Source organism: Anopheles merus, chromosome X, assembly GCF_017562075.2.
Source record: "Anopheles merus strain MAF chromosome X, AmerM5.1, whole genome shotgun sequence".
NCBI lineage: Eukaryota > Metazoa > Arthropoda > Insecta > Diptera > Culicidae > Anopheles > Anopheles merus.
In genome coordinates this window covers 9,884,154-9,911,720 of record NC_054081.1, presented here as the reverse complement: position 1 = coordinate 9,911,720, position 27,567 = coordinate 9,884,154, and the positions used below count along the sequence as shown (strand labels likewise).

Here is a 27,567-nt window from a genome sequence, read left to right as displayed (position 1 = left end):
CTATTAACGCAAAACGTGGATAAGTCGAATATTTCTAATTTCTCCGTAAGTTGTATTTTGCAGTTTTCAGCCATAATAAGCATCAATCAATTCAGACATCAATTGCTTGCAGTGGGTGGTTTTAAACCCTGCAAAAGATTATTAGATAACTGTTCAATTCTAATAATCTTCTTCTTCTTCAATTTGGGGTAACGTCCTACGCGAGCATACCGGTCTATACAGGCTTTCGAGCCTTAATTCATCACCACGCAGCCGGATAGTAAATCCTTGCTACGGGGGGACGGTCCATTCTGGGCTTGAATCCATGACGGGTATGTTATTGAGTCGTTCGAGTTGACGACTGTACCACAAGACCCAATTAAATTCCAATAATCTATGCACGGCATAAATCTGAGGAAACCGCGATTATGTAAATATGAGTATACCAGGTTCCGCGTATCTCTGACAATGCCTGTACGCGGAGAGTCTTAAAACTTGTTTGTTTTCACAAGCGCCCTCAAATACTATGTGCTGTTTAAAAAGATCTTAGCCACACATATTGCACTACAAAGCAACTGAACTTGTGATCTGGAAAGCTCTTGATATTAAAAAAAAAACAAATTAATAGTTTACATGACAAATAGAAAAATGTCAATTTCCAAAACGCCCTAGATTATTAAATACGCGAGACATTGCAGTTTTGAAGTCGTTTGATCCATCCCGTGTAGCTAAATTCCAGCGTTCAAAATTGCCTAGAAGTTGGTCGGTGTAAGCTAAAAATCAGTTTCTCCAGTATCTGGGGTGCATCTATTTTGCTGCAGAGCACGCCAGCAATGAAAAATGCTTGAGCATTTCTGCGCCTAATTTCTGGAGTTTCTATAGACCTAAAAGCGCGAATGATAGGAAGGCTGATCCATCATCATGATCATGATCCCTGCATGGAAGACAACGTAACGGCGTAACTTGTAATTTTTCTTCGTATTTGCTCAATCCGCTGCTTCCATGTTCCGACATATGGACAAGGCACGACGGTGCCTTACTCTAAAATAGGTCTAACTAAACTACAATTTTAGCGATTTGAGGCAGCTAGGATCATCAAAGGCCTAAGCAACTTTAAACATAAACCCAAGTGTTACGCCTGTTATCTGGAATCACGCCTAGGTCGCGTGCCTCTATTTTCCGTTGCAAAATTTGTCCATCGAGTATGATCCTATCCTATGGATGAAGTATGGTGCTTGTAAATCTTGTTCCATTGATCTTGCTGTTATCTCTTACGAAGCCTCCTGTAGATCACCATGTGGAGATCAAAGCTAACCGGTAACTATGAGCGGAAAAGCGGGCTTTACACACAGAAGAGGCTTTATACACACAATTCCGCCGCAACAAAAAAAAACAACTAACAGACACATTCGACACAATCGTAACGCGACGGTATGAGTCATCAGCGGTCGCGATCACAGCTGTGCCTTTGGAGCCACCGTCCACCGTTGTTGCTGGCTTGCATCCCATCCCCCCTCTCACATGAATCGCTTCGGTACACGCTCAGGTAAATGCAACCAATGTACTGGTATTGGTGGCAAAGGAAAGAAATAGAGATAGAGAGAGAGAGATAAACCCGAGCACTTCAAAATGTGTGGAATTTTGCCACGTGGTGGCGCCTGCAATTATGACGCCGCCGACTGCTCCCGGCTCCTCTGCCTCCTCGCTCCGCAATCCCTCCAATTCTGTGAACCGCGCACGAACATGCGCGAGAATAATTCGCCAGTCCGGAAGGTCGCCTCAAAATCGAGAGGGGGGACTGATCGTGAACTTGTGCAGCTACTGTACTTAGTGTGTGCTATTGTGTATGTGTGTGTTTGTCAGACTCATTCAACCCCCTGAGAAGTGAGAACACTAACAAAAACAACAACAAAAACAAAAACAAAAACAATGATCGAAAAAATATAACACTTTCCGGTCTTTTGCTTGAAACGTTTGCCGTCCCCATGGCTGGGAATGGCTCATCACGAGTTGAGCAGCCCTGGCCCGGTGGAGTCATCTCTCGCTTGCCCTTTCTGTCATCAGAGCAGTACCCCTGGAATGATAGAACAAAAAAAAGAAGAACGGATACACACAATACGCATCAAATACATCCGATCGGACTGCAGCCACCGTTGCCCTTCATAACCCTGTACGTGTGTGTAAGTGCGTGTTGTTGTGGGCAATCATTCCCCATCGCCTCGCAGGCAGCATTCAAAGCACGCGCGGCTAGTGATACGGCGGCACACAACCCCTTCTTACCTGTACACGCACAACTCCCTCACTCACTCTCTCTCTCTCTCCTTCTCTCTGCGTCTGTTGCACAAGAAAAACAAGCAACTGTGAGGTACAGCAAGAGAGAAAGAAGAGAGAGAGAGAGAGCGAGCACGCTCACCCAACGCACACCTTTTGGCGTGTAGAGGCGATCGTGCGGGCTAGAACACCTTCGCGAGGCACCCGAGGCTACCGAAACAAGCACACGCGCGAGCGCATGCAGCATGCCGACCACGGCGACAATAGAGCGAAGGTAAATGAATGGCCCAGGGGGTGGGTAGAGTGCTGTCAAAGCCTTCTCTCGACCACTCACACCCCCTCCCCCCCCCCACCACCTCCCCAAACCCACATACACAGTGACCAGGCAGCGCGGTGACGTTTCGGCAGCGCCCGGTCCGTTCTCAGCGCGCATTTGCAGTTCGGAAGTACGATCGGTCGGTTGGTTTCAGTCTCTGCGCGCCCGTCACAAGCCATCACTGGCTTAACGTACCAGTGTAGCATTACCTGTGTGTGTGTGTATCTGTGTGTTTATTACGTGTTTTTTTGACATCTCCCGCAAACCGAAACAAGGGCAAATTCGGAGTTTTTGGTTAGTTCTCGTGCCAGGGGTTGTGATTTCCCAGGAGGCCCTGGAGTTCCAGGCTCCTGGAGTGCTAAACAGTGGAGTGCAACGCAAACACCTCCCAGGGGATCTGCTATCAATGCTCCGAGCCGAGCGAGTCTTCAAAACCCTCAACCGTTGCATCTTGAACTAAATCCTGAACTCCAATCGGTTGTAGTTACCCCGGAAGGACCTAATATCGTATTCCAGCAGTTGTGTGTTCTCCATCAAACAACTTCCCAAGTGTCCGCGTGTGTTTGTGTGTGGCCTACTACGGCAAGAAGCGAACGGCCACTGTGCTCTGTCACTGGTTTGGGTTGCGAAAATGAAGCATGGGGTTTGGACGACCTTGCGGCAACTGGCGAACCGCGAACCTTCGTTTTGTTCGTTCAAGCTCTGGAGTGTTGGATACCGTTTTTTGGAGCACAATTTTTGAATTTGAAGCAGAACATTCTAACTAACATTCTGCCCGGCCAGCTGTGTGATTCCTGTGTGAGACACGGTGTGGGCTCGATGACTCAACGCTTCGCTTGAGGCGCTCGCGTAGAAATTCGCAACTGTTGGGGTCCAGGTTGTGTGGAATATGCAACACAACTGCAGTTGTGCTTTCAAAACCCTCACACTCTCTCTCTCCCACTCTCTCTCTCTCTCTCTCACTCTCTCTCTCTGATTGACGGGGCTTATTCTAATGTTCTTTTTTTCTCTTCTTGTTACTGTCTTCCACCTTCGCTCTACTCCCTTCGCTGGGCCAGCAAGGGCCCCACACACTTGCCCGTGTTGAGTGCAGCGCGCTGTCGCGCATAAACCCGCGCACGTTCTGTTTTGCTTCTTTTCCATCTGCGCGTGTGTGTGTGTGTGTGTGTGGTTTTGTTGTTAAGTTTTTTTTGTTACCGTTGATGGTTTGCTAGAACCACAGCATCCACAGCTTAATGTCCGCCCGTGTGCGCGGTTTTGAGAGGGTGGAGGGATAATACAATTGGATAATGGCCGGGACCCAATTATGATGTGTGTGTTCCGGCTTTTGCGCTCTTGATTGTGCCCGTTTTACCCTACCCACCCTCCCTCCCCCCCCCCCCCCTTCTGTGCATCTCATCCCTTTGACGTATGTGTGTGTGCGTGTGGAAGTGGACACAGTGTCAGGTAGGCAACAACTGGCCAGGGGCACGATGGCGGATAAGCTAATAGGAAGGGATTTTATCAAGTTGTCCCCACTTGGCGGCTTGATTGTGTGTTTTTTTTTTGTGTGCCGCTCGCAACAGCCACTGGCAACTGGCCGGTGGCCAAGTGAGTCAAGCTGCGTGCCAGCGTGCCGGAATCAACAACATCATCATCGTCATCATCATCGTCGTCGTCGTTTGGTGGCACCGGGCGTTAAACGATGACTGAATGACCAACTGGGACGGTGGTCCGATGACTCACGCTTCATTTCCGTTTCGTTGCAGCAGTTTTGTTTTGCAACCAGGAATTCAAAACATCCGGAAGTTGCATAGGATATTGTGGGAGTCCTCCGGAATTTTGGAACGCGACCAGGAGCGCTTAGGGACGAGGGAATCTCCAACTCCGAGCAGGATCTTGAAACAGTGTGGAACTTCCTAGGGACTTCAAATTCAAAACAAAGCGTAGATTAGAATGTTATTCAGCATAAAAACCTATTTTCGCTTCACAGCGACCGTGTCTATGCAAACAGTCCAGATAAAAACGGACTAGTGCGAGTCGTCATATATCTTCCCCAACACACAAACACACACACTAGGGCCTGGCAGACATCAAGACACACGGCGCGCAGCATACCCGCTGGCCCCGTCGTCAATCCCCGCCTGCGCTAGGGCCAAAATCTGTCGCACTTAGTCGCAGTTAATTTTCGTCCGTTAGCACGCCTTCGCCACTCATTAGTGGCTAGGACGTAGCGTGTCGGAGCGTGCGCTACTCTGCTGTTGGGTACAACAGGCACATCGTCGCTCATCAGGGAATCTAGAAGTGGAAGTTGAAGTTATGGAAGTTGAAGTTACGACTAATATAAAACTAAACCGAGCTTTCCCGGCTGTGGCGTTTCTTGAAGTCTCCGAAGTTGTGGCTACTGTGTGCGATCGGCGCGTGAATCAATCAATCTCGCTTTAGTGTGGGGAAGTTTCTAATCCCCGGGGACCGGTTGGGGAGAAGCGAAGACAGAGAGGGAGAGATTAAAAAAAACCGGTACGTGCCACAACGTGGACACAACACCGTCTTGGATAATCCACACATTCGGGACGCTTCGAATTTGACGCAACCATTAGGTGACAGAAGTTGAGAGCAACTGCTTCATTCCCACGCTGAGAGGTTAGGTAAAGGCAGCTGGAAATTCGGCAGCAGCAGCAGTAGGCTCTTCCTGCTTGTATCGCAGTACCGTCCCAGGGGGTCACAGACGGGGCGTCATATTTCTGGGAAGGATGCCCGACAGGTGGAACAAGCCTTTGCCGGGCATCTTCTCTTATCTTGATCTCTTCCCCGCCATGACAGACAACTGTTCCGCGCGCGTGTGTGTGTGTATGAGGTAAAAAAGGGCATGACGGCGCCATTGACATTGGGAATAGCTTCAAAAAACAAACAACTACCGGTCGGATCACGTGTGTGCTGGTGATGGTGGGCGCCCCCGGAAGTACGGGAGTTTTCTTGACCAACCCAACCCAGCTGGTATTGCACGTGAGTGTCCCATCGCAAAAGGGTTCAAGCGGACAAGAAAGAACTCGGCCCTAGGTACCTCCCCTCTTTTTACCGACAAAAGCGCACTCTGTGGGTCTTCCTTTTGTGCATACACACACACACACATCTTCAAGGTTTTGTCATACTACGTGTTTGTCCCTGTATGGGCCTAGTCGTGATTGTTTTCTTGGAAGGTAGCGCCGACCGACAAAGACGTCGGCCGTGCTGGAATGCAGTTGCATCGATTCATTCGCGCCAGTTGCGTCGAATCTGGCTGCCCGCCTCGTCTACCTGCCGGACAGTCGTGGGACGCGCACCGGTGTCTCTCTGTGCGTGATACGTGATAAATACGCGGTTTTGACTGTGTACGTGTGCGCTGCTGTGCTTACCGCGCGGTGACGTAAAACGCTGCTCGTAGTCCTTCGAGCCGGATCGCGCAGTGTTGCTGCATTTGTCCTACAGTTTCGTCCATCAAAACTCGGATCCGAGTCCGCAACAATCAAACCCACCGTCCACCCGCTCGCCGTGTGCAAAGCACACGCACAGACGAACGCAAAAAAAAAGGGTCAAATTGGTTTGCTGTCCCCTCTCTTCTCCCCCATCACCTGCTCCTCTGTCTTCCTATTCTTGGGGGAGGTGTGTCCGTTTTGTTTTCTTTTTTGTGTGTGTGTGTTTGTTTTGTTTGCTAATGCATTGCTAGCGCCTCTCTCTTCTCTCTCTCTCTCTTCTTTCTTTCTCGTTCGTCCACAGCGACGCCGTGGCTTCTCATGTGCGCTTTATTTTTAGTCACCGATCGGCCTGAATTGGCCGAGTTCGATTTTGCCCCACACCTCTCCCAATCGTTGTGCCTTTATTGCTGTTTCCCCCTTACCGTCCACTTGTCCTCTAGTTTGCATTGGGAAGAAGGTGAAAGTGATATGACCATTGGTTTTTTTTTTTACAAAATTCAAATATTACAGCCCAATTGCGTGTGAAACCGTTTAGCGACCTTGAAACGAAAAGAAGTGCAAGCAAAAGTGCAGTGAGCAAACAGGCAAAAAGAACAAACAATCAACGACATTTTTTTTTTTGCTTTTGCAAACCAGAGCAAAAGAAAGAAAGCAACACTACGAAACGAAACAGTGAGAAAATAGAACGACAAAATAGTGCAAAAACGAGCAACCGACACCGAACCGCAATGAACAGCAAGCAAAGCAACAAGCAAACGATGCTGCCGGGATCGTCCCTGGTGCTGCTGGTGGCGCTGGCTGGGCTGGTGATGGTGCTGCTGCCCGTCGGCACGGTGCCGGCCGTCCACGCCCAGCAGTCGGACCGGGCGGGCGCACTGATCGAACCGAACGACGCCCTGTACGATGCCCGGTACGCGCGGATCGCGAAGGAGAAGCGCGAATCGTCCCGCCGCCCGACGTCGGCCGCCGAGGACCATGAGTCGGAAGAGTTCTACGGGGTGAGTAAGGAAGTTGTCGCGGGAAGGTGTCGCGGATGAGTCACTAGTGAGCAATGGCGCGGGCGGGTTGAGCGGCTGCAGTACCGCGCATCCGGTCCCGTGAGCGCCATTCGCTCCCATATAAGGTGGCTCGGAAGGGGTGGGAAGGTTGTGGACGGAGCATTGGGACCGGTGGAGCATCGCGCCTTGTTTGTTTGACAATTGTGATTATGTGCTCGGCACCATTCGGGAATGGAAACAAGGATGCATTAATCTAGCAAGCGTTATGCATTATGACTCATGCTGGATTATGACGGAGCCCCTTTAAAACACAGCCCTCCTACACACACACACACACACACATACAGCATGAAGTGGAGAGAAACATAATTTCTCCTTAGACACGCGACACGCTGGCGACCTGTTGGAATGTCTGACACACGCACTGGTACCGCGGCGGTGACTAATAAATGCCCTGTAAAGTGTTAATGCGAAGCTGCTCATGTCTGAACTTGTTGAAGGGCACACACGTTGTTTGATTTTGTATGCGCGCACGTGTGTGTGTGTGTGTGTGTGTGTGTGTGTGTGTGTGGGGAGTGTATAGAAAGGGTATTCCCTCCAGGGTTCTTGAGAAACCGACGATCCATCAAACCGCTTTTATAGTTTAATATCTCGCAGGTGAACCGGTACAGCGGTCAATGCGTTTCGGTGCATTTGCCACTCGACCGATAAGATAAACGAGGCTCTCCAGACGCTACGCGAGCTGCTGCTGCTGCTCCCACTGGAATTGCTTCATCCATCCCGGTTAGAGATTGTACTGTTGGAGAAGAAGTAAGCAACAAGAAAGTATCAACTAGACAAGCGGATTGATTTCCATTTCTGCCACCAATGACGCAGTGCAAGCAGACTGGGGTTTTTTTCATGTCAATGCCGGTCGTAATTTTGCTTTACAGTAACTATGGCATCAAGAAGGGCAAACAATCAGGCTTTTAATTCCCGCGAAATGCTAGGGAATACATTTTTAAACTTGATAGTTGTTTCAAATCCTGCACATTTGGGTAAATCAAAAGAGCATCGTTCAACAATTAAAAAAAAAAAACAATAAGTACTGCTTTGATTATCAAGAATTGCAGTGTTTTAGAAAGGTTTTTTTCAAAAGTTCTCATAGCTGTAGGACACTATTTAACTCTTTCTAATGAGAATTGAACTTTATATAATGGGAATTGAACTCTATGGCACCCTTGTTGGACAAATTCCGTCATCAAATAGGAATTTCCAACGAGCCTGTCCAAATAGGGTGCCATCCAGTACAATTTCCAACATGTGAAGTTCATTTCCAATAAGAAAAAGTCAAGGAAGTGTCCCACAAGTATGAGAATCCCTGGAAAATCCTGTAAATAACCTTTTAAATTGCCTTATTTAGAAAATTATTGAAATATTGAGATATGGCAATAAATACAACTAAATAATTTTAAAAAAGTGTCAAATCCTTACAGGGGTTTTCAAGTCACTTCCGAATGTGCAAATCATTCTTCACCGGCTCCAGGAAGTGTTTCAACAGCTGCTACATATTGCATTGGCATTACAATAAAATGTCAGTTCTTACACATGATTTTCAACACATCATAAATCATTTTCCAACTCAATCCAGCTTGAGAAGTGTTGAACATTAGGTGGAAAAACTAAAATATTGATGCAAATGCAATATTTGACAGCTGTTGAGAAACATCTTGCAAGTAATTAAAAATGTTGTCGACATTGGAAATTGACTCGAAATGCACTGTAACATGGTTAAAGTCATATATTTTAGTATATTTATGTTTTCCAGGCCGTATTTTCTGTTATAATATTATTGCTTAAGATTTTTTTTTGTTTGAAACTAATGTTTGCGAAATAAGAATCTTTAGAAAGACTTGCAGCGTCAAAACAAAATCCAAAATTAATTCACTGTCTCAGTTTTTTTTTTAATAAATGATAAATGATACATAAATAAATGAATGTACAGTACATTTCTATTATACTGTGCGAAAAGGGATGCTTATAAATCACTGTACCAGCACAAGGAAACTGTTAGAAACCCGTGAAACTATCAACACACAACTAATTCGTTTAAATTTTAATAATTTTTAAATCTAAATAGAACACAAAATCCTTCTTCAATAGAAAGTGTTAAGCTCTATGAACAATATATTTTTATCCCCGTGGTATAGCTTCAGCCACTAAGCAGACTTGAAGCTTCATAAAGGCAAACCTGTCGGTCTATTGCATCTTCCATCGAAAAACAAAGTTTTCATTGTTTAGATGAATACCAGTGTTTAAAAAAAAAAAACAAACCCATGTCGATGTTGTTTCCTTCCCGAGCTGTGTGCTAGCCTAATGCAGCAACTCGAACACATTGATTGTAGCACATTGATTAGTGCGCGGCAGGTGTGTTAATTTGTGCTAATTTCTGCCACCAATTAGCGAGCCTTTTGTGCTACGTGCCTGTGCGAGCCTAAATAGGTTAGGTTAATTAAGCCTTAAGCGCTTGCCTGATGGAGTTGTGGGAAGTGACACAGCTGCCAGCGAAATTGTACGTAGCGTTTTGTGCCATAACAATAAGCTCTAAATCGTTCTTAAAAAGGAGCTGCGCTTATAGTAAAGGCGCAGAACTCGCTGCATAGAATGACGTCTCATCGAATTATCTTCCAGAAAGTAATAGTCTCCTCGACGGAGTTCAAGGATATCATTTTTTGTTTAACATTGGTGATTGTAGCAAGGTAAACTGGTGGTAAAAACAAATTTGGTCTGAATCAAATTGTAGTTTTGAATGTTGTAAATTTTCAAACACATTGAGGAATTTGTCATGCGGGATCTTTATACACGCTAAAATATAGTAGTTCGTCACACCTTCTCAACACATCACAACCGATACGTAGCGCATTTGAAGCTGTTCCATAAAAAAATGTCCACATACCGCTAATAAATTACTTACCATAAACGGGCGGTAGGTGTGTGGTGTGCATGTTTTACGACGTATAAGTGCGAAATAGCTGGTAAGCGTAACGCATTGCGCACATTATCGCGTGCGTTTGCTCTTTCTCTCTCTCTCTCTCTCTCTCTCTCTCTCACTCTCTCACTCTCTCTCTCTCTCTCTCTCTCTCTCTCTCTCTCTCTCTCTCTGACCAAACACACATGCATTATGGGAACGCATTACAATCTATACTTTTTAATTCAAGTAAGGGAAAACGGGGTAAAATGGACAGGCTTTATTATAGCATTATTTCACAGCAAGGATCAATTCCAAGACTTAACATGCATTCATTGGAGTGTTTTATGAACACCATGCAAGGTTTGTAACACGTTGTAACCAAGAAAAATATGAATTGAGATTTCGTAATAAAATTATGTTATTTTTATCTCATCGATAATAAGCTTTTGACATATGAACGCTTGATGAGGCTATAATGTTGTATTTGTCCACACAATAAAGCTATCGGATCCAGCTTCAAAAGATTCGTTCTCGTCGGTTGAAACGTGTAAAAAGTGTTTTTATTATAAAAATGTATTTTTGGAAACAAATTCCTCCTAAACTGCTATGCAAGATATGGAAAGAACATTTCACGACGCGTGCGCTAAAGCTTTGGCTATTATCTAAGCCATGGGTCTCCCAACTTTTCAGTTCGCGGGCCGCATTGCTTCACAAATAACTTTGTTGAGAGCCGTTACCACTGACGTTACCTTTAGAATGAATGAAAGTTCAAATGTTGTTTCGATTCGAAATACTTGATGAATTAGTAAAAAAATAAGCTATTTATTTTAACCTTTACAAAGCCATCGTGGGCCCCATTACAGGCTCTTGAGGGCCGCGAGCCGTAGTTTGGAGACCCCTGATCTAAGCGTTGTTGTTGTAGTTCAATTTTACCCCAGTGTTTCGACGGTTAAAGGTTTTGTTTCAATATGCCCATTTTGCCCCGCGTATCAAAATAAGTGTTTTATTTAATTAATCTTTCGTTAGTATTCATCCAAATGAATCTTTCGTTGAGTTTCATTCAAATGAATCATTAGCGATGAGTGATTCGAATTCCGAATCGATTCTCCATAAATTCATGAATTTATAATGAATCATGAAATTTTAAAGATATCCTCATCAAGCCATAAAGATTAATACATCTCCATAGATCTATAAATCTTTGGTGGTGTATGCTTTTCAAGATATTGAATTCGCGCAATCCCGTGGTACAGTCGTCAACACGCACTCTCTTAAATTTGTTTGCCGATTCTCGGTTAATTTTTGCCGAGATCTGCACAACTGACATCTCGGCAAAGATCTTGGTTAAAATTCTGTTGCCTGGAAGTCTGAACGGTCTGGCAAAGGTTGAACCAATCGGATTAGCTTCCACATCTGATCCTTCAATAGGGACTGCTCCGAGCGACGCTTTGAAGAGCACCGGCTGCGTGCGCTGACAGAGCTTCCTAGCCCCAACCCCGCTCCATACCCGTGCTCGATCGCTCGGTTATTTCACGCTGAGAGACTCATTTTCACTTATTTTTTTACACTTTTAATTTTACAACATCACAACATCACTCCGAAAGGTTTTCGTTGCATTAGCACGAGATTAACAGAATGGTGAATGACAGATAGAATACCGAGAGAATACCTTGGCTAATCCAAATAATAAAGCTGAAATCTCGGTTATTTTGACGGATGAGCTGCTGTGTTAACGTATGTCCTCGTCATGTTGTGTTGCCGAGTTTGGGTTCAAATATTTTTTCAACTGACATATCAATAAGAATCGAAAGAGCCGACGGATTTCGGCAGTTTGTTAACCGAGGTCGTAAAATATTTTTAAGTGTGTACGACTTAACAACATGCCCGTCATGGGTTCAATCCTCACACGAAACGAACCTCCAGAGGGACAGATTATCCCATTGCGTGTTACTTGCTAAGAAATCAAGGAGAAGAAAAAGTAGAAGAAGAAGAAGAAGATTAAGAAGAAGAAGAAGTAGAAGAAGAAGAAGAAGAAGAAGCTTTTTTTAGTTCTATGAATCTTTTGAGATTCATGAAATTTTGTGATTTATTAATATTTCGAGATGTATTAAATTTCGAGATTCAAGAATCTTTCCAATATTTTCATGAGATTCAGATTTATTGAATCTTTTCCACTGAGATTCAAATTAATTGAATCTTTTCAAAAATTCACTCAGATTCATGAGTCTGAATAAGATTTACCCAACGCTAGTCAAAATAGCATCACGTTTTACATATATCGTATTACATTCTTACAGGGTCTCCCACGATTTATTGGTTTCCATATTTTTTTGGTGCGTTCCTACGATTTTTTGGCTGATTCAAAGAATTTTTTGGTTCAATTTTATTGATATCCAATCGGACGATACCGATGAATCATGTAACGAACTAAAAATCTATAGAATACGTGAGACGAGCCCAAACAATTATGGGAACTGACCAATAAATCGTGGGAAACCCTGTATTACATTTTAATCTTTAACATGTATTTTAAGTATTACAAGTTTTAATCCATAGGTAAATAGTAGAGCCATAGAATACTGTAAGAATAGCTGTGTTTCGTAGCAAAATTTACATTAATATAAATTAAACTGCTTAACACGCTCCTTTTGCCCCGCTCTTGCTTATTTATCGCAGCTTCGTGCAAAGAGTGGAGCTCGGATGGTTTGATTTGATTACACCGCATCTACCCGAATGCCTTTGTTGGGGGCCTTCATGTTGAGAAATAGAAACTTGTTGAAAAATAAACAATTTATCGTGAATCGAATTGGCAACAACAACAACACAGTTTTGCCAAGCTACTAAAAACCCGAAATAAAGCTCCCCAAGGGTGGCACACCGGCAGCCGTGTCGCGATTGATAAGAGTTCGTCGTACCTTGCACAACAGTCGCACGAAGCGGTCGGTCGCCCGAAATGTTGGTCAAGGTGTCATGGAAGCCGGCCGCCACCGGGCCGCAATATGGGTCGCGGTGTGTGCTCGGCTCGATTTCGTTACGTCAGCGGCGCGATTTGCAGCCGAACGGGCAGCGCCTGTGCAGCCAGCCACGCTTATCTTACGCTTTAACAGTGTTGTTCTAATGCTAACTAGTGCGATCGAAACTGACCAATAAATCATACGTTTCTTCCTATCCCTCTCTCTCTCTCTCTCTCTCTCTCTCTCTCGCCACTGCAGCTTCCGATCGAATACGCGCTGCAGCTATCGGAGCTGAACACGTCCGCAGACATCCTACCGCTGCTAGATCCGGACTCCGTCGACAGCCGCATCTTCATGGACGGTGGGGGTAAGTAGTGACCACCTTTTTTATTGTATTCTCCTCTACCTCTCACGAGCTTACCATTGTTTCCTCTTTAATAAAAACACACACACACAGAGTACAGTGGACGGGACATTGGAATGGAGCCGGTGGCGGCATCGTGCGAGCCGGACTCCGAGCTGGTCAGCCTGCGGCCGGAGAATCTGACCAGCTCCCGCTACTACTACTACCCGAGCTGTACGCGCGTGAAGCGGTGCAGCGGCTGCTGCAACACCAAGCAGCTCGTCTGCGAGCCCACCGCCAACCGCACCATCCTTTACAAGGTGAGTGAGGCTCGCGGCAGCTTCGACGCTGCCCAAGCGCGCCCCAAGCGCGCGCGCGCGCCCCAAGCGCGCGCGCGCGCATCGCTACTGCATTGCTTGCTAATCCTTGTCCCACTCCTCCGCAGGTCACCATACTGGAGTACCGGCCGAACAAGAAGGATCGCTTTTCGCACCGCGAGCTGGTGCCGATCGAGGAGCACGTCCGGTGCAAGTGCCAGTGCCGGGTGAAGGCGTGGCACTGCAACGAGCGTCAGCAGTACAACGCGAACAACTGCCGCTGCGAGTGCACCAACCGGGCGGACCGGGACGAGTGTGCCCTGGAAAGCGACAGGAAGCAGTGGAACCCGTCCACCTGCACCTGCGACTGTCTGCCGCGGAACGAGGACTGCACCAGCGGCTCGCACTACGACCGCAACGCGTGCAAGTGTGTCCCGGTAAGCATTAGCCGTCGCATCACCGCCTCCGCATCGGCGGCCCGGTACTCCCCCGTCGTCGTCGTCGTCCTCAGTGTCACCGTCGTCGCCGCCATCGCCGCCGCCTACCACCATTAATGTCACACGCTCAAACAGCTCACCGTAGTTTAGTGTTTTGCGCAACAGACATTGTTTTTTGTTTACACACACCACACGTTCCTTGTTAACGTCCTTGTTATCCCACCCGTGTTCTATTTAGCCGCAATGGCAATACCCGATGTCGATGGTTGGGAAGTATCTTCCCCAGTTCCTTACATATAGTTAGTTAATGAAAAGTTCCTTATTTGATACGTGTGTGAAGTGAACACCCGACCCGATTACACCTCTGTTTCACTTCCGTGAACCTAGGTCCTAAACCACTCCTCCCTGCACAGTAGAGATGGGAACGCCAGTTCTTTAGTAGTGCTATTACATTCGGTATCTGGTACAGGTAGTCCCCGAGATTCAAAAAGTATCCTTCAATCAGAATCATATTAAATAACTATTTCAGTGCCTATAACTACCCACTAAATGCAACATAGTAAGCAATTTTTTGGCTGTAAACGTTGGACTTCGACATTCGCGGATAACTGTGACTTTGAGACACTTACCCAGATACTCTAGCGCAAAGATCTTTGCTGTCCAGTAGGCGGCTCTTATATTTCATACCACTGTCGTCACGCATTTTTATTCCAAATTGCTCTATTAAGCTCTTCACGCGTAAATCTGTGATTTTTTGCTGTAGAATTTAGCTCTTTAGGTTGCAAAGTTTGATCGATCGCTGCCCTAGGGCAATCCATGTTCAGTTTCAGATCCATAACTCCATATAAGATGCTGTTCGCTGCATCTCTTTCGGAACTGACAAAGGAAAGTAGGTAGAAGTCATCACTTGACAGCTACCTCGTCCAGTTTGATTGTCTACTTTTTGTGTGGGATGCTGCATCCCATTCACAACTTTCCATTTTTTAATTAAATTATCAGACTTGGAACAAAAAAGCACCCAAAAATCCTGAACTATTGTGAAGAATTAGGCGCAACCAAAAACAGTTCATTCTGGGATAAAACTCCAGAATTAAAAATTTAGTTTAAAAAAATCTCGAACAGAACACCAACACAATTAAAACTAGTCGTCAATTTCACCCACCATTCAGATTGAGCTTAGTGTGTGTGTGCTGTATACAAATGAACGAGGCAACTGTCAAACCCAAAATCTTTTTGTAGTAGTGCCAAAATGAGCTCTGCATCAAACCTGTATCCTCTATGGACTTTATTTTGACCCACGATAACTTCTGTCCAAACGCACTTTGACGTACCAGAATTCCAATTCCAGCTACTTAATGTAGTAGCACTATAACTGGTTTATAACTGGAAGCTGCATAGAATAGAATGACAGCTGGAGTTAAAAGTTGTTAGCTACTTACAGCACATGTCACCATATTCCAAGTAGGTAATTAGTATCTTTTTACTGATTACTTTTACCATTTTTAATTGATTTTTATTCCGACAACTAGTTACTGATAGCTAACTGTGGAGTTACTTTCGAACATTCACCCTGTAACCCGTTGTTACTTTTTATTTCCCGAATCATCCCATCTCTACTACAAACACACATATACGCCGCGATTAAACATTATTCATTCAGTTTGCACATTATACATTTTATTTTAGTTTTTTGTTTCGTTTGTTTTTGTTTAGATTGTTTATTATAATTTTTTTTCTCTCTCTCTCTCTCCCCTTTCCCTCGTTTTCTCTCTTTCTATCTATCTAACTATTTGTCTTTTTTTCTTCATTTTTTTCCATGCACATGCACATCCTTTCTATTCGTCCATCTTTCTCTATCTCTCTCTCTCTCTCTTTTTCTCTCTCTCTCTCTATCTCTCTGTTTAAACCGGCCAAACACATGTCCTTGGTGGTCAACGCCTCTCACTAACAAACACCTTTCCCTTCGCGCGCGCGCCTGCGAAACCCTTCGCTATGACTCGACTATCCTTTCGAATCCGTACTCGGCGACGCGCTCCACACGTGGTGTTTGGGACTTACTCTCCGGTGTAATGGGATGGGGGTTTGTGTGTCTGTGTGTGTGGGCGGGTGCGACTATGCTATGCTTTCTCCTGGGGATTTCTCACAGAACGATTTCTACGCCTACGATGGGGTTGCATCGTACTGGGACCATCAGAAGCAGCAGCAGGAGCAGCAGGAGCAGCAGCAGCAGCAGCAGCGACCCATTCCCCTGACCGGGTAAACGCGTGTACGAATGCCGAGGCTGTAGCGTGGAGGGGGGAAGGATGCTTCCCCGGGAGTTTTTTTGTTTCTATTACCAAAACCGTTACCGATCCTTGGTAGCGCCATTTATGCCAGTTACTGTACTTAGCTGTAAGCGATAGTCAATGTGTTTTTGGAGTAGATATAAACACACACGTAGAGAAGGATACACAGAGAGAGAGAGAGAGAGATATATACATATATATTGAGTGCACGAGTGAGAGAGAGAAAGGGAGGCACACATAAACAAGTAAAACACGGCAGCACGGTTCCGGGCCGGCGTGCATGAAGGTGAGCTAATAGTTTGTGGGGTGGTGGGTTTGTTTCTAAGCCTTCTAACAAACGAGAAACACCCAGTGGTCTAACAAACTCTCGTAACACCGTATTTGCCATCCCCCAAACACTAACGGATAGATGGGAGTGTGTTGTGTGCGCGAGAAGAAACAAAAACAACGGGTATGGTGGTAGGTGCAGCCTGCTTTCGGAATGTTCATACGCCTCGTTTCCCCACAGCACTACACCCCGTAGTGTCGCTCGGTAGTAATGGTGGCAGGTTGGAAGGCCGGGAGGAGGATGTAGTGGCACGCGGCAACGCTTCTGACGAACGAAGACGACTTACTGCGCCCTTACCCTGTTCCGGCTAGCGGATCCTTCCACTCTCCTCACACGCTCTCTACTGCAAGGTCGGCGGCGTCGATCCGGGATTTCAAAAAATGTATAACACAGGGACAGGGTTTGCCGGACTGTTTCCTATTATTAGAGAGAAAGAGAGGGAGAGAGAGAGAGAGAGAGAGAGAGAGAGAATGAGCGTAAGGTCAGTGATCGACAAACGATGCGGAACAAATAACAATATCTAGCAGCTCCAGATCCCTATTTTAAGCTTCAAACTTACACAGTAGAATCCCTCAAAGAGTACTTCAAACTAGTGATGGGAAAAAATGAAGTTTTCTGAATCGATTCTGGAATTGGTTCTCAAATTGGAATCCGCTCTGGAGTCTGAATTAGCTCCAGAATCGGAGTCGGTATCGGTATTTCTATAAGAATAAGCTTTTGGATCCTGTGTTGCTATAATCGCTGCAAGGTATCCAAACTTGCTTGTAAACGAGCTATTCTCATGGTGATACCGGGATTGATTTCGCTTCTGAAGCTTCTGATTTCTTTATTCCAGAACTGATTCTGGGAACCGATAGCCATTCCGGATCGAAATCTGATTCCGATTCCATAGCTGTTTGCGATTCATTAGTCGATTACAATTCCGGATCCGATTCTAATTCCGAAATCGGCCCCATAATCGGAATCAATTCTGGATCCAATTCTGATTCTAGAATCGGCTCTAAAATCGGAATCGATTTCAGAATCTGATTCGAAATTGGTTCCAGATTTGAATCTGAATCAACTCCAGGATCGAAATCGATTCCTGAAACGAAATCGCTCCCAGAATCGGAATCGATTTCAGAATCTGAGCCAATTCCAGACTCGGAATCGGAATCGTCTCCGGAATAGATTCCGAGCACGAAATCGAAACCGGGCACATCTGATTACGAGCTTACACCTCTACTCCAGACATTGAGTTTGGTAAACTTTACAGTTTTTTAAAGGCTTGTTCAAACAAAAACAAACCGAGCGTATCATGCTCGAATTCAGAGATTCTTCAAATCCATGATTTTAGGCAATGAAACATTGATTTTTAGTTTTGTTAGTAAAACTGAAAGCACTTATCTAGAATCTCATGCTTTAAATGTCCATTTGATAGATAATTGTCTTGATACGCAACATATCTTAAACATCTAAAATTGTAGCAAAAATCAAACTGTAGCGGTAATCAAATTGTAAACAAATTATTTTGATTGACATATTTCATTGAAACTGAAAAACCACCATTACACCTAACTGCCATACGTTATCGATCACTGTAACCTTGTAGGACAAGCTGCCGGCCTTCAAACCCCGTCCCTATCGACTCTCTTTCCCCTACGCCTCCCCCCTCGGATGAACATGTACTCTTCCCCTTCCGTGTGTTTGCTAATCGTCATTCCCGGGATTTGGCTGCTGCTTAACAAACCCTTCATAATCCAGTATCACCAGACCCTCGCTCCGCCGCGCTAGTCACGCAAATCAAAATAATGCTATTCTGTGTTTTTACTTTCATGATCCCTTTTTATGCTCATCATCCACCACCAACCATCGGGTGACCATATCTGCCACATCACCACATCTGCCATCCCTTCCCCCGCCCTGCGTTTCATCGATTCCATCGGTTTGCCGGTGCTTTCTTTTCTTGCACTACCATGCTACCGCAACGCGCATCGATGGCTTCCGCCGCACAGAACAAGCCCTGGCCGGGGCGGACGTGGAACCAATCGCTGGACGACCGGCGGCGCCTCATCGTGAAACCGATCCCGGTAGTAACCGATCCGTGAGCGGAGCTGCTGCCATCAGCGGGCCCTGCCCCTTCCCTGGCGTCCACAATCATCATCACAGCAACGAAGAAGCAGACGGTCTAACCAAGCATAACGGACCACCGGAAGGACGCGCGCGAAATTTGGGCTGGCACACTCGCGGAATGTTATTAAGTTATTTGTTCGCTCGTAAAGCGCAGGGGAAACACATCGCAGGGACACAGGATAGGGCGACCTACCGGCAGGACAGTCAGCGTAAACTTTGTAGTAAGCCGCACAGATAGAACTGTTTTTTTTTTTTTTTGTAAAGTAGGTTTTTTAGCTCAGCTCAAGATAGCGGAAAATGAGCGCTGGTGCGAAATGTGCTAACATGGTGGAGAAGTAGGCGTAACAGGTAGGCGGCAAATTGTTTGTAGTCTATTTTGGCAACATTTTTCAATTCAATTCAATAGTGACACACTAATTAGATCAATCTTTCAACTCTTCGATAAAATTTTTGTAGTACAGTTTGTTCTTTGTCCCCAAAAAGGCCTCAGTTTCGCCTCCTCATTAGATGAAAACTTCTTCCCAGCTTTCTCGATCTGTTTCACTTTACGGTTGTTATTAATTATTTGGTGGATTTTTTGTAATGTTTTCATCGGCAAACAACTCGTTTTGGGCGTCCTCAGTGCTCACATCACCATCCGTTTATACATAGTATGCCAATGCTTGAAGGTAGATTTTGGTGTGTCTGAAAACTCTTCATAAAGACTTTTTTTTTGCTACAATTGGATATTTCCCTTCAAATACAAATGGTGTTAAAGATGGTACAAACTGCAAATAATATGGGTTAGATTCTTCCAGTGGTATCTATGTGTTAGGCAACACAAACTTCAGCCAACCTGTTAGGACAAATTAAACGAGATGAAAAATAATGATAGAAGAACTTCCATTTACAGTCAGGAACAGAATCAAACCACGCATTAGCGCTTATTTTCCAAAAAAAAAGCCATCTTGAGATAGAGAGAGAGATAGAGAGAGAGAGAGAGAGACAATCGAGAGAAACAAAGCAAACTATATAGTTATAGGAAGAGACTACACACGAAAGCTAGACGACGAAAATCGGCATACCATGCAGATTGCATTTTTTATTTTTTGTTTTGTCGTATCTAGCTCATCAAAGTAGGAGGCAATATTGTAAAGTCTCATATAAAAAGAAAAATCACGAATGTACAACGTAAACACAGACGCGCAGGTGTTTGTTTTCCCTTTGATCCGATACTGCCGATGACTTCCAAGTATTGACTGCAGGCGTTATTACAGGAACCAGGTAGTGGGTTTTCCCACATACCGGAGCAGAAGCTGCTGTCGGGACATCTTTTCTGAACGATCCTCTTCTGCTGACTTCTTCGGCTACAAACCTCTTCTGGCTGCATTGCTGAAAGATGTTGCTCTGAAATCATACAGAGCATCTGTTCCCGCTACACCATTCTGGAGGTGGACTGCAAGATGACGTTCGAGCTAGCTGTCGGATGCGTACGCATCGCGATCATCGCAAGCCCTTATCATCCCGGCTTGATAGGGGGCCTGTTATGATAACCTCGTAGAGACAGGAGGATAACGACATCTAGGCTAGGGGAGGGGGTCACGTCTCCGGAGACTATTGCAGGCTTGTTCCGCAAGACCCCACGAACCAGATGACGCTGAGAGCCTCGGACAGCTGCAGCCTCGTGGATTGGAATTTCGAATCTGGAAAACGAATGGTACACGCTGACCGTGCCGCCCCAAGACCTATATTCTTCAAACAAACGCATCTTCAGAAGCAAGCACAGGTTGTGTTTTGTTTTGCGAGCTAACTATGTAGCCGAAGCTATAATATAATTCTTGTTTATTGTATCGTACCGCAACAGCACTACCGAATGGTGCAAGAACTCCTCTGGCGAGTCTTTTCCGCTCTGGCTTAGGGGACGAGTGCCTGGTAGACGGACGCGTTTGGGCAAACCCTGCTACCCTGCAGCTGGCGAGACCGATATCACGTTTGTTTTAAATGTTCTTAAATTTGTGTGCGTGTGTGTGTGTGACTGTGTGTTCGAGTCTCCACGATGCAGACTCTCAACCGTGCGCTAGAGTTGTTCGATCTTACGGCTAACGCTATTTACATGTGGACGCTGGTGAGGACTCCGGCAAGTCAGTTCGGGCTGCCCCAGACGCGCTGCTCGATCCATTCCAGGTAGCGGGAGACGCGCGTATAGATGCCCGGCAGGGAACCGCCACAGACGGCCCCGGTCGACACCACGCCGACCAGGTAGAACTTTTGCCGGACGGTCATCACGAGCGGACCGCCCGAGTCGCCCTGGCACGCGTCCGTCGTCTCGTCATTCATCTTCTCGCCGAGCGCGCACAGCTGGTCCTCGCCAAGGCTGATCCGCTGCTTGGCATCCCGGAATCGCTGCACACACTCGTCGAGCGGTATCTCGTACACCGTGCCCTTCATCAGCTTGTCCGCGCGTTGACCTGTTGCGTTTGAGGAAGAGTGGGGGACAAAAAAAAAAGAGTTTAGATATCGTTAGACTTGCCTCAATGTAGCCTGTCCTTTGGTTGGATGTAACCTGGAGCATGCAAGGTTCACTGATTGTATGTGTCCTGAGTTGCTCGAAATGATTGAATTGGATTGGCTTCAATTGGATTCAAAATTGACAAGCTCACAGCAGATGGTTCTAATTCTAAAATAAAGATCTCGTTACAGATTCTACATAGGACAACTAGAGTTCATTTTCCCTTGCTAACCTCTGTTAAACGCACTTTGACATTCGTAATCCAGTTCCTTCTACCAAATTTAATAGCAATATAAAAGCTAGCTCTCGAAAGATGTGAAGATAGTGGTGCAGCGCCGTTCATCCGGTTGTCGGAGAGTCCGGGCGAGGACAAGTTCCTGACGAGCCCGGATAAACGGTGCCCCGAATAAACAGCTACCAGCTTACCGTAACCGTCGGCGCCCCAACCCATGACAGTCAGGTTGATCGACGTTCCAATCTCGGGACGGTCCGTGTTGAGACAGATCGGCCCAACGTCCTGCTTGTAGGTGACGTTCTTCTTCAGCTCGATCAGCGCGATATCGTTGCGCCGGGACTTGTAGTCTTCGTGCAGGTGCACCTGCTTGATCTCGTACTCGTCCTTTTCCGTATCGCTCAGTTGGATGAACCCCAACTCGACCTTGACCGGGTTTAGGTCCTTCAGGCAGTGGGCCGCCGTAAGCAGAAACCGGGGCGCGATCAAGGACGCCCCGCACCGGGTATACTTCACCTCCTCTTCCTCCTCTCCGCGAAAGTTGACGAGCGCCACGAACGGGAACTCGCCGCGGAGCGCCTCGATCGCGCGGCCGGATATATGGTCGATGAAGTTGGCTGACGCGCTGGTGATCCGCTCGCACTCCTGTTTGGCGATGCGGGCCGTGAAACGGTTGCTCGTGCCGTCGCCGGTGCCTGGTGCCTCCGTCGGACAGCAGACGACCGGATCGTTGCCGCTGAACTCGCATCGGGCACCGTTCGCCCGGATGCCCTGGGGACAGTCGGCCGCCTTCTGGCAGGTGCCGGTCCGCATGCCGGGCAGCCCGCACTTGTCACCCTCTATAAGAAACAAAACGAGAAGAAAGGAAAGAGAGAGAGAGAGAGAGAGAGAGATGTATGAGTACGTGGAAAAAGGATCGGGGAGAACTCGTCGGCCCAGGAAGCAGAACGACACCCGGAAGCGGAACCGTCGCCTTGATGCGACATTCGTCACTGCCGCAGAATGACTCAACTCCCTCGCAACACACTACTTTATCACTGCTATTGTAACGCGCAATACCAAACACATCCAAAACCTCTTCCTATCTCTCTCACACACACACACACCATATAGAATGTCGGGATCGGTTGGGAAGCTGAAATTGCTCGCACTCCTGGTCACGGCACCGAGCAGGATGACGAGGACGAGCCGGCCTGCCTTTGCGCCGACCGGCGGCACGACCCCAACGGCCACCGGCCACCGTGTTGCGCATCGTCGTCGTCCCATGGTGCGCCTAGAGCTGTCGCGTTTTGCACTCTGCGCTGTTTCGCCCCAGAGCGAACGATTGGCACGGGCGCGGGCGAGCACAATACCCAGGGACACACACAATGACAGACGGACGAACGGAGTCGGACAGAGCAAACCGGACGGGTGGCAGCACACAACACACAAAGACAACCTCCGCGCGAGATCCGCTCATTAGCACGTTAGCTTCGCAGGCTGCACCAGTGCTAACGCGCGATGCGTACAGTGGTGGCAATCGATGCAAGCGCACACACCACAAAAACTCAAAATCAAGTTAATGCCCTTAATGTCCGCGGTTGACAAGCGGCTGGAGTGCAACAATTCATCAGAAACCCAATGTATTAATTTTTATTTTTGTAGTTTTTTCACAAAATTAACTATAAATACTCTAACAAAACCATTATTACACATTATTCGAGTCCAAATAAACAATCTTAAGCTGCTATTGAACTAGTAATGGGAAACACGAATCTAGAGGGTTTCGAATCTCGGACTTCGAATCCCTATATATTATTTAGAGCAAAATTAATTCGTTACCTGAGTTGACGCAGCGCCACGGAGGTCCCAAATTATTAAAAAAAATGTCAACTTTGTTAAAACTGCTTGTCAACTGCAAAAAAGAGATTTTCTCGTGGCTGCATCAAAAATCGACACATGAACGACAAAAAGCTCAAACCTTTGAATATCATCGATATTTCGTTTCAGAAGTACTTAATACATACATAAATCAAATAGAAACATGTATTTTAGGAATATTCGCATAGCAATCGGTCACAACTGTGATCTTGTGTACGCTTTTTCGCGAAAGTCAAATTTTGTCACTTTTTGTCAACTTTTGTCAAATTTATTTCCTGGTTTCCTGGATGTTTCAGGTTTCCAAATTTTCCAATCGAATTCCAATCTCGCTCGCAATCGAATCTTCACAAGAGATCCGGTTCGCATCTTTGAATCTTCCGAATCCCGCATCTCTTCTTCTTTGGCACAGCAACCGTTGTCGGCCAAGGCTTTCCTGTACCACTACTGAGCTTGGCTTTCAGTGACTTACTGATTACACAGAGTAGGATTATAAGTCCTACATATGGGGGCACGGTCCATTCGAGGCTTGGATCCATGGCATGTTGTTAAGTCGTACGTGTTGACGACTGTACCACCAAACCGGGATCCCGCATCTGTCAACACTATTTCGAACATTGAACCGTTGAACTATTAAACATTGGACGTACAATTAGAATGCGGATGTTTATCTGAACTTCATTTCATTCAATCGTAACTAAACAATTGACAATACCCCTCAACTGATTCGATTGTTTCGAGGAGTTTGAGCGTTTAGTTTTTACCTTTACGCACAAAAACGCCTAAAACTTATTTGTCAATAATTTATCTCGATACCTTCAACATGAATAATTGAAGGGTTAAATATATAATTAAGTTTAATGTATTTGAATTCAATTCCAATTACTGTTACTTTATCAATAATTAAAGCAGGACAACATACGAACCCATGACACGAACTCGGGTAATATAAACGTGATATATGAGAAAGTGTATGTTTAGTTGCGACTGAACAATGTTCAGACAGGCATCAAAACGGTTAAGTTGGACGTGAAATGTGTGCAGTCTTTATCCTAGATACGCGAGCAAAAGACATTCGCGTGACTCGATTTTATGCGTATGTCAAAATTCATGTTTTTCAGTTAAAAGATCGTTGATTATTATTATTTTTAGGTTATTTTTATTATTTTTTCAGGTTATTTTAATTAAATTTAATACTTTTATGCCCTTGACTATGTTTTAAATTAAAAATCGTATAAATAATTCGGCAATTTCTGTCTTTATAGCAATGTCGAACTTTCAGCAATAATGCAATGTGTGTTGCATTCTACAATTGTTGATGAAAATTGTACTGATTTGACATATTCATTCCAATTCGCTTTACTTGAGTGTCGAGCGCAACTCGCGGACAGACTGTACTTACAGTTGAACAACAATGTTCAACAATGTTCGAAAACGGTGTATGTTTATAACTGGTTTTGTTGTTTTTTTTTTCTGCAACGTGAATTCAACAAACAAATCCTATTTCGATAACAAAATGGCGCGAATTTAGGAGACTGATTACCAATGATGGTGAAATGCGGAGACAAAAATAGACGCACACTTATAGAAATTTCAACCACTGTATCTACCGGTTAGATTGGATTAGCTCTCCATCTCTCCCCCTGTCACTCTCTCGCTCGCTCTCTGTCCTACACACACACACACACATACAAGCTCCGTGCCTGCAACGGAGGACATTCAAGCCGGATGGAGCTTGTGAATCCCGATTGGTGTTAGCGATAAAGAAGCGAGCGTGGCCGGCGGGCCGATCGTTATCAGAACGCGCTTGACATTATAGAACCGGTAGAAACACACACGCACACACACATGTACCAGCGAGTTCCTCATTCGTCAGTCCATTCCACACCTGGTTGGGGCAGTTTCCTGGAAAGTTGGACCGGTTCCAGTTTGGTGGATCGCTTTCGGTAACGGAAGGCCAAAACCGGATTGCCTCTGTGTGTGTGTGTGTGTGTGTGTGCGTGTGTTTGTGTTTATGTTTGTTCTTTGATTGGTTTGACCGCAGCACCGGCTAGAAGAATCGCAGTGCCGGCGAACGGTGGAACAGAGCGGGAAGATGCGTTGCTAGCGCTGCAAGATCCCCCCCTCCCCCTTTCCCCCTCTCTTCCTATCCAATAGGTTCCGCGCAAGAGATGTCCCCGCGTCACACACAATTGCGGAAACAGGTTTTTGCCGTTTTGCTGCTGCCGTTACGGAACTTTCAAACGGGCGGACGGGCGGGACCTTGGGCCACTCGGCGGTGTACGGCGGGGAACCGGTTAGTGGACAGAGCGCAAACACACACACACACACACAGTTGTGGTGAGGGTGATGCGCATCGGGGTGCTATGCCGCTATGGGTTTGACCGGTTGACGGGCGGGTTTTTTTGATCTGGCCGTGAGGCGGTTGATTGCTCCGGACACACACACACACTATCCGGTCTCTGTCACCGTGATTCACTCCGAACACATACACACACACACACACACAAACACGGGCACAAACTTACCGTACAGCACGCTGTCCATGAAGACGGTATCGGTGGAGGAGCTCCCCTTTTGCGCCACCGCCACTGACAGGCAGAATAGCGGCAGCATGATCGCTACTATCCGTGGCCGGTTCATCATTCTCCTTGCTCCTTTCCTGCCTTGTTGTGCGGGAGATCGTTTTATTGTTTTCCCCTTCTTCTTTTTTTTTGGGTTTTTGTTTTTGTTTGTTTGTTTGTTCGGCCTAACCTGACGTGAGCAGGCGCGCGCGCGCGTCAAGCGAGCAAGCGAGCAACGGGCACACACCAGAGCGCTACCGAACACCGCACGGAACTGAACGGAATCGGCCCTGAACATACACGCTGGTACGACCAACCAAACACACACACACATGTACACACACACACACGTACGCACACGATCGATCTGATCCGGCAAGGAATAGAAGGGACGTCGTGGTCGTGTGTGCAGCTGGCTCAGATCGTCAAAATCTCCGAACCAAGAGGCAAGGGTAAGGGGGTGTTGCAGGAGCTGCGTTGGTGGTGGTGGTGGTGGTGGTGAGGAGGGGGTTGAATTCACAGGCTCAAAAAACTAAGCGCTTCGTTGGGTCCACATTTTGGGGTTATCGGCAGCTTTTTGGATTTTCCCCGGCGCTAACCACAAAACCCCTCTTAAAATCCCCCACCCCCCGGCCGGTACGATTGATGCAAATTTGTGGTTATCGAGGGATCGTTCGCGCTTGTAGCAAAACGAACACCACTGCAGTGTCCCCGTTTGCGTGCGTTAACACCATAAGTACTGATAACCCGATCGTTCACCGAGCAAAAATGAGTGAGAGAAAGATATAGATAGAGAGAGAGAGAGAGAGAGAGAGATGCCGGTTGAAACGGAGCTGCAAATGTGGTGGTGGTGGTGGTGGTGTTGGTAAGCGGATTACTCTCAAATAATCCTTGATTGATAATTATTGCAATCCGGCCTAAAGGTGATGGTAGGTCACGTGACACCACCATTTGTCGAGTCGAACCAGGGCACCGATTCCGACTCGAACGCGATCGCCGCAAGCAACTCCAAACCTGGGAGGAACCTGGCATTGGGGATGCTCGTAGTTTTGCTGACCTCGACCTGCCGAACCAGTTTTCTCATTAACACTACAGAGCATAAGGACTCCAAACTTCAAAATCGACTCGGAATCATAATCCAATACAGTTTGGATGATCTTACCATTTTCAAACGTTCATTTGCCTGTCGCAACATAGGCTCTGCCACACGCTACCTGTTCACACTAATAAAGACTTGATTTATAACTTGTCCGAAATGCCAGTTCTTAACTGAGGAATAGGATTAAAAAAAAACACCTCCAGGCAACGATTTAATGATTCGGTGCACTGCAATTCACATCAAAGTTCAAATATTGTCAATGCATCTTCGAAACACTCATACTTATCAGTGTAAACTTCATTCTTGGACCACGCAGATGTTTGTCTTGAGTTTTCGGGGAATGTCCAGTGCCTGATTAAACCGCGTTCTGCTGCAATTTGCCGGACGATCAGTAACTACAGTGAACTCTCTCAAATTTGAATGCCCAAAAGACCGATCGAGCTTAACATTAATCAACGTGCTGCTACAGAGTAAACAAGAAACCGCGTTTGGCATCCTTTGAACGACAATTTTTCGTGAACTATCATTCAAAAACTCATCTTCAAGAATTTGGAAAGCCAAATCGCATACACCGCTTAGAGAGTATTCGCCTTGGGAAGAGAC

The 27,567-nt window shown here is 46.1% G+C and overlaps 2 protein-coding genes across 12 annotated transcripts; one reads left to right on the top strand and one right to left on the bottom strand.

Annotated features, from left to right (window-relative positions):
* Positions 1–1,838: 1,838 nt before the first annotated feature.
* Positions 1,839–19,902, top strand: LOC121588643. Of its 10 annotated transcripts, none has more exons than XM_041906868.1 (7): positions 1,839–1,863; positions 6,511–6,998; positions 13,161–13,269; positions 13,360–13,565; positions 13,691–13,999; positions 16,146–16,570; positions 18,607–18,696. In XM_041906868.1, exons 2-6 carry the CDS (start codon positions 6,729–6,731, stop codon positions 16,257–16,259), a joined length of 1,008 nt encoding a protein of 335 aa, XP_041762802.1. In that variant the 5' UTR covers positions 1,839–1,863; positions 6,511–6,728; the 3' UTR covers positions 16,260–16,570; positions 18,607–18,696. The 10 variants fall into 10 exon arrangements, with proteins under 10 accessions (XP_041762802.1, XP_041762777.1, XP_041762767.1 ...); XM_041906843.1 differs by lacking the exon at positions 1,839–1,863 and adding an exon at positions 2,201–2,524; XM_041906833.1 differs by lacking the exon at positions 1,839–1,863 and adding an exon at positions 2,689–2,777.
* LOC121588680 (serine protease persephone-like) lies at positions 19,583–26,156 on the bottom strand. Of its 2 annotated transcripts, none has more exons than XM_041906900.1 (3): positions 25,830–26,156; positions 21,639–22,283; positions 19,583–21,171 (listed from the first exon to the last, which is right to left on the bottom strand). In XM_041906900.1, the coding sequence occupies exons 1-3, from the start codon at positions 25,945–25,947 to the stop codon at positions 20,846–20,848; spliced, it is 1,089 nt and encodes a 362-aa protein (XP_041762834.1). In that variant the 5' UTR covers positions 25,948–26,156; the 3' UTR covers positions 19,583–20,845. The 2 variants fall into 2 exon arrangements, with proteins under 2 accessions (XP_041762834.1, XP_041762844.1); XM_041906910.1 differs by lacking the exon at positions 25,830–26,156 and adding an exon at positions 22,551–22,907.
* Between the last annotated feature and the right edge of the window lie 1,411 nt (positions 26,157–27,567).

Coding starts and splice junctions, on each gene's coding strand:
- LOC121588643 (XM_041906868.1), top strand. CDS start 6,729: ATGAACAGCAAGCAAAGCAACAAGCAAACGATGCTGCCGGGATCGTCC. Junction 13,270..13,359: donor CATCTTCATGGACGGTGGGG/GTAAGTAGTGAC, acceptor ACACACACACAG/AGTACAGTGGACGGGACATT. Junction 14,000..16,145: donor ACGCGTGCAAGTGTGTCCCG/GTAAGCATTAGC, acceptor GATTTCTCACAG/AACGATTTCTACGCCTACGA.
- LOC121588680 (XM_041906910.1), bottom strand. CDS start 22,710: ATGGGACGACGACGATGCGCAACACGGTGGCCGGTGGCCGTTGGGGTC. Junction 22,284..22,550: donor CGATCCCGACATTCTATATG/GTGTGTGTGTGT, acceptor TGTTTCTTATAG/AGGGTGACAAGTGCGGGCTG. Junction 21,172..21,638: donor TTGGGGCGCCGACGGTTACG/GTAAGCTGGTAG, acceptor CAAACGCAACAG/GTCAACGCGCGGACAAGCTG.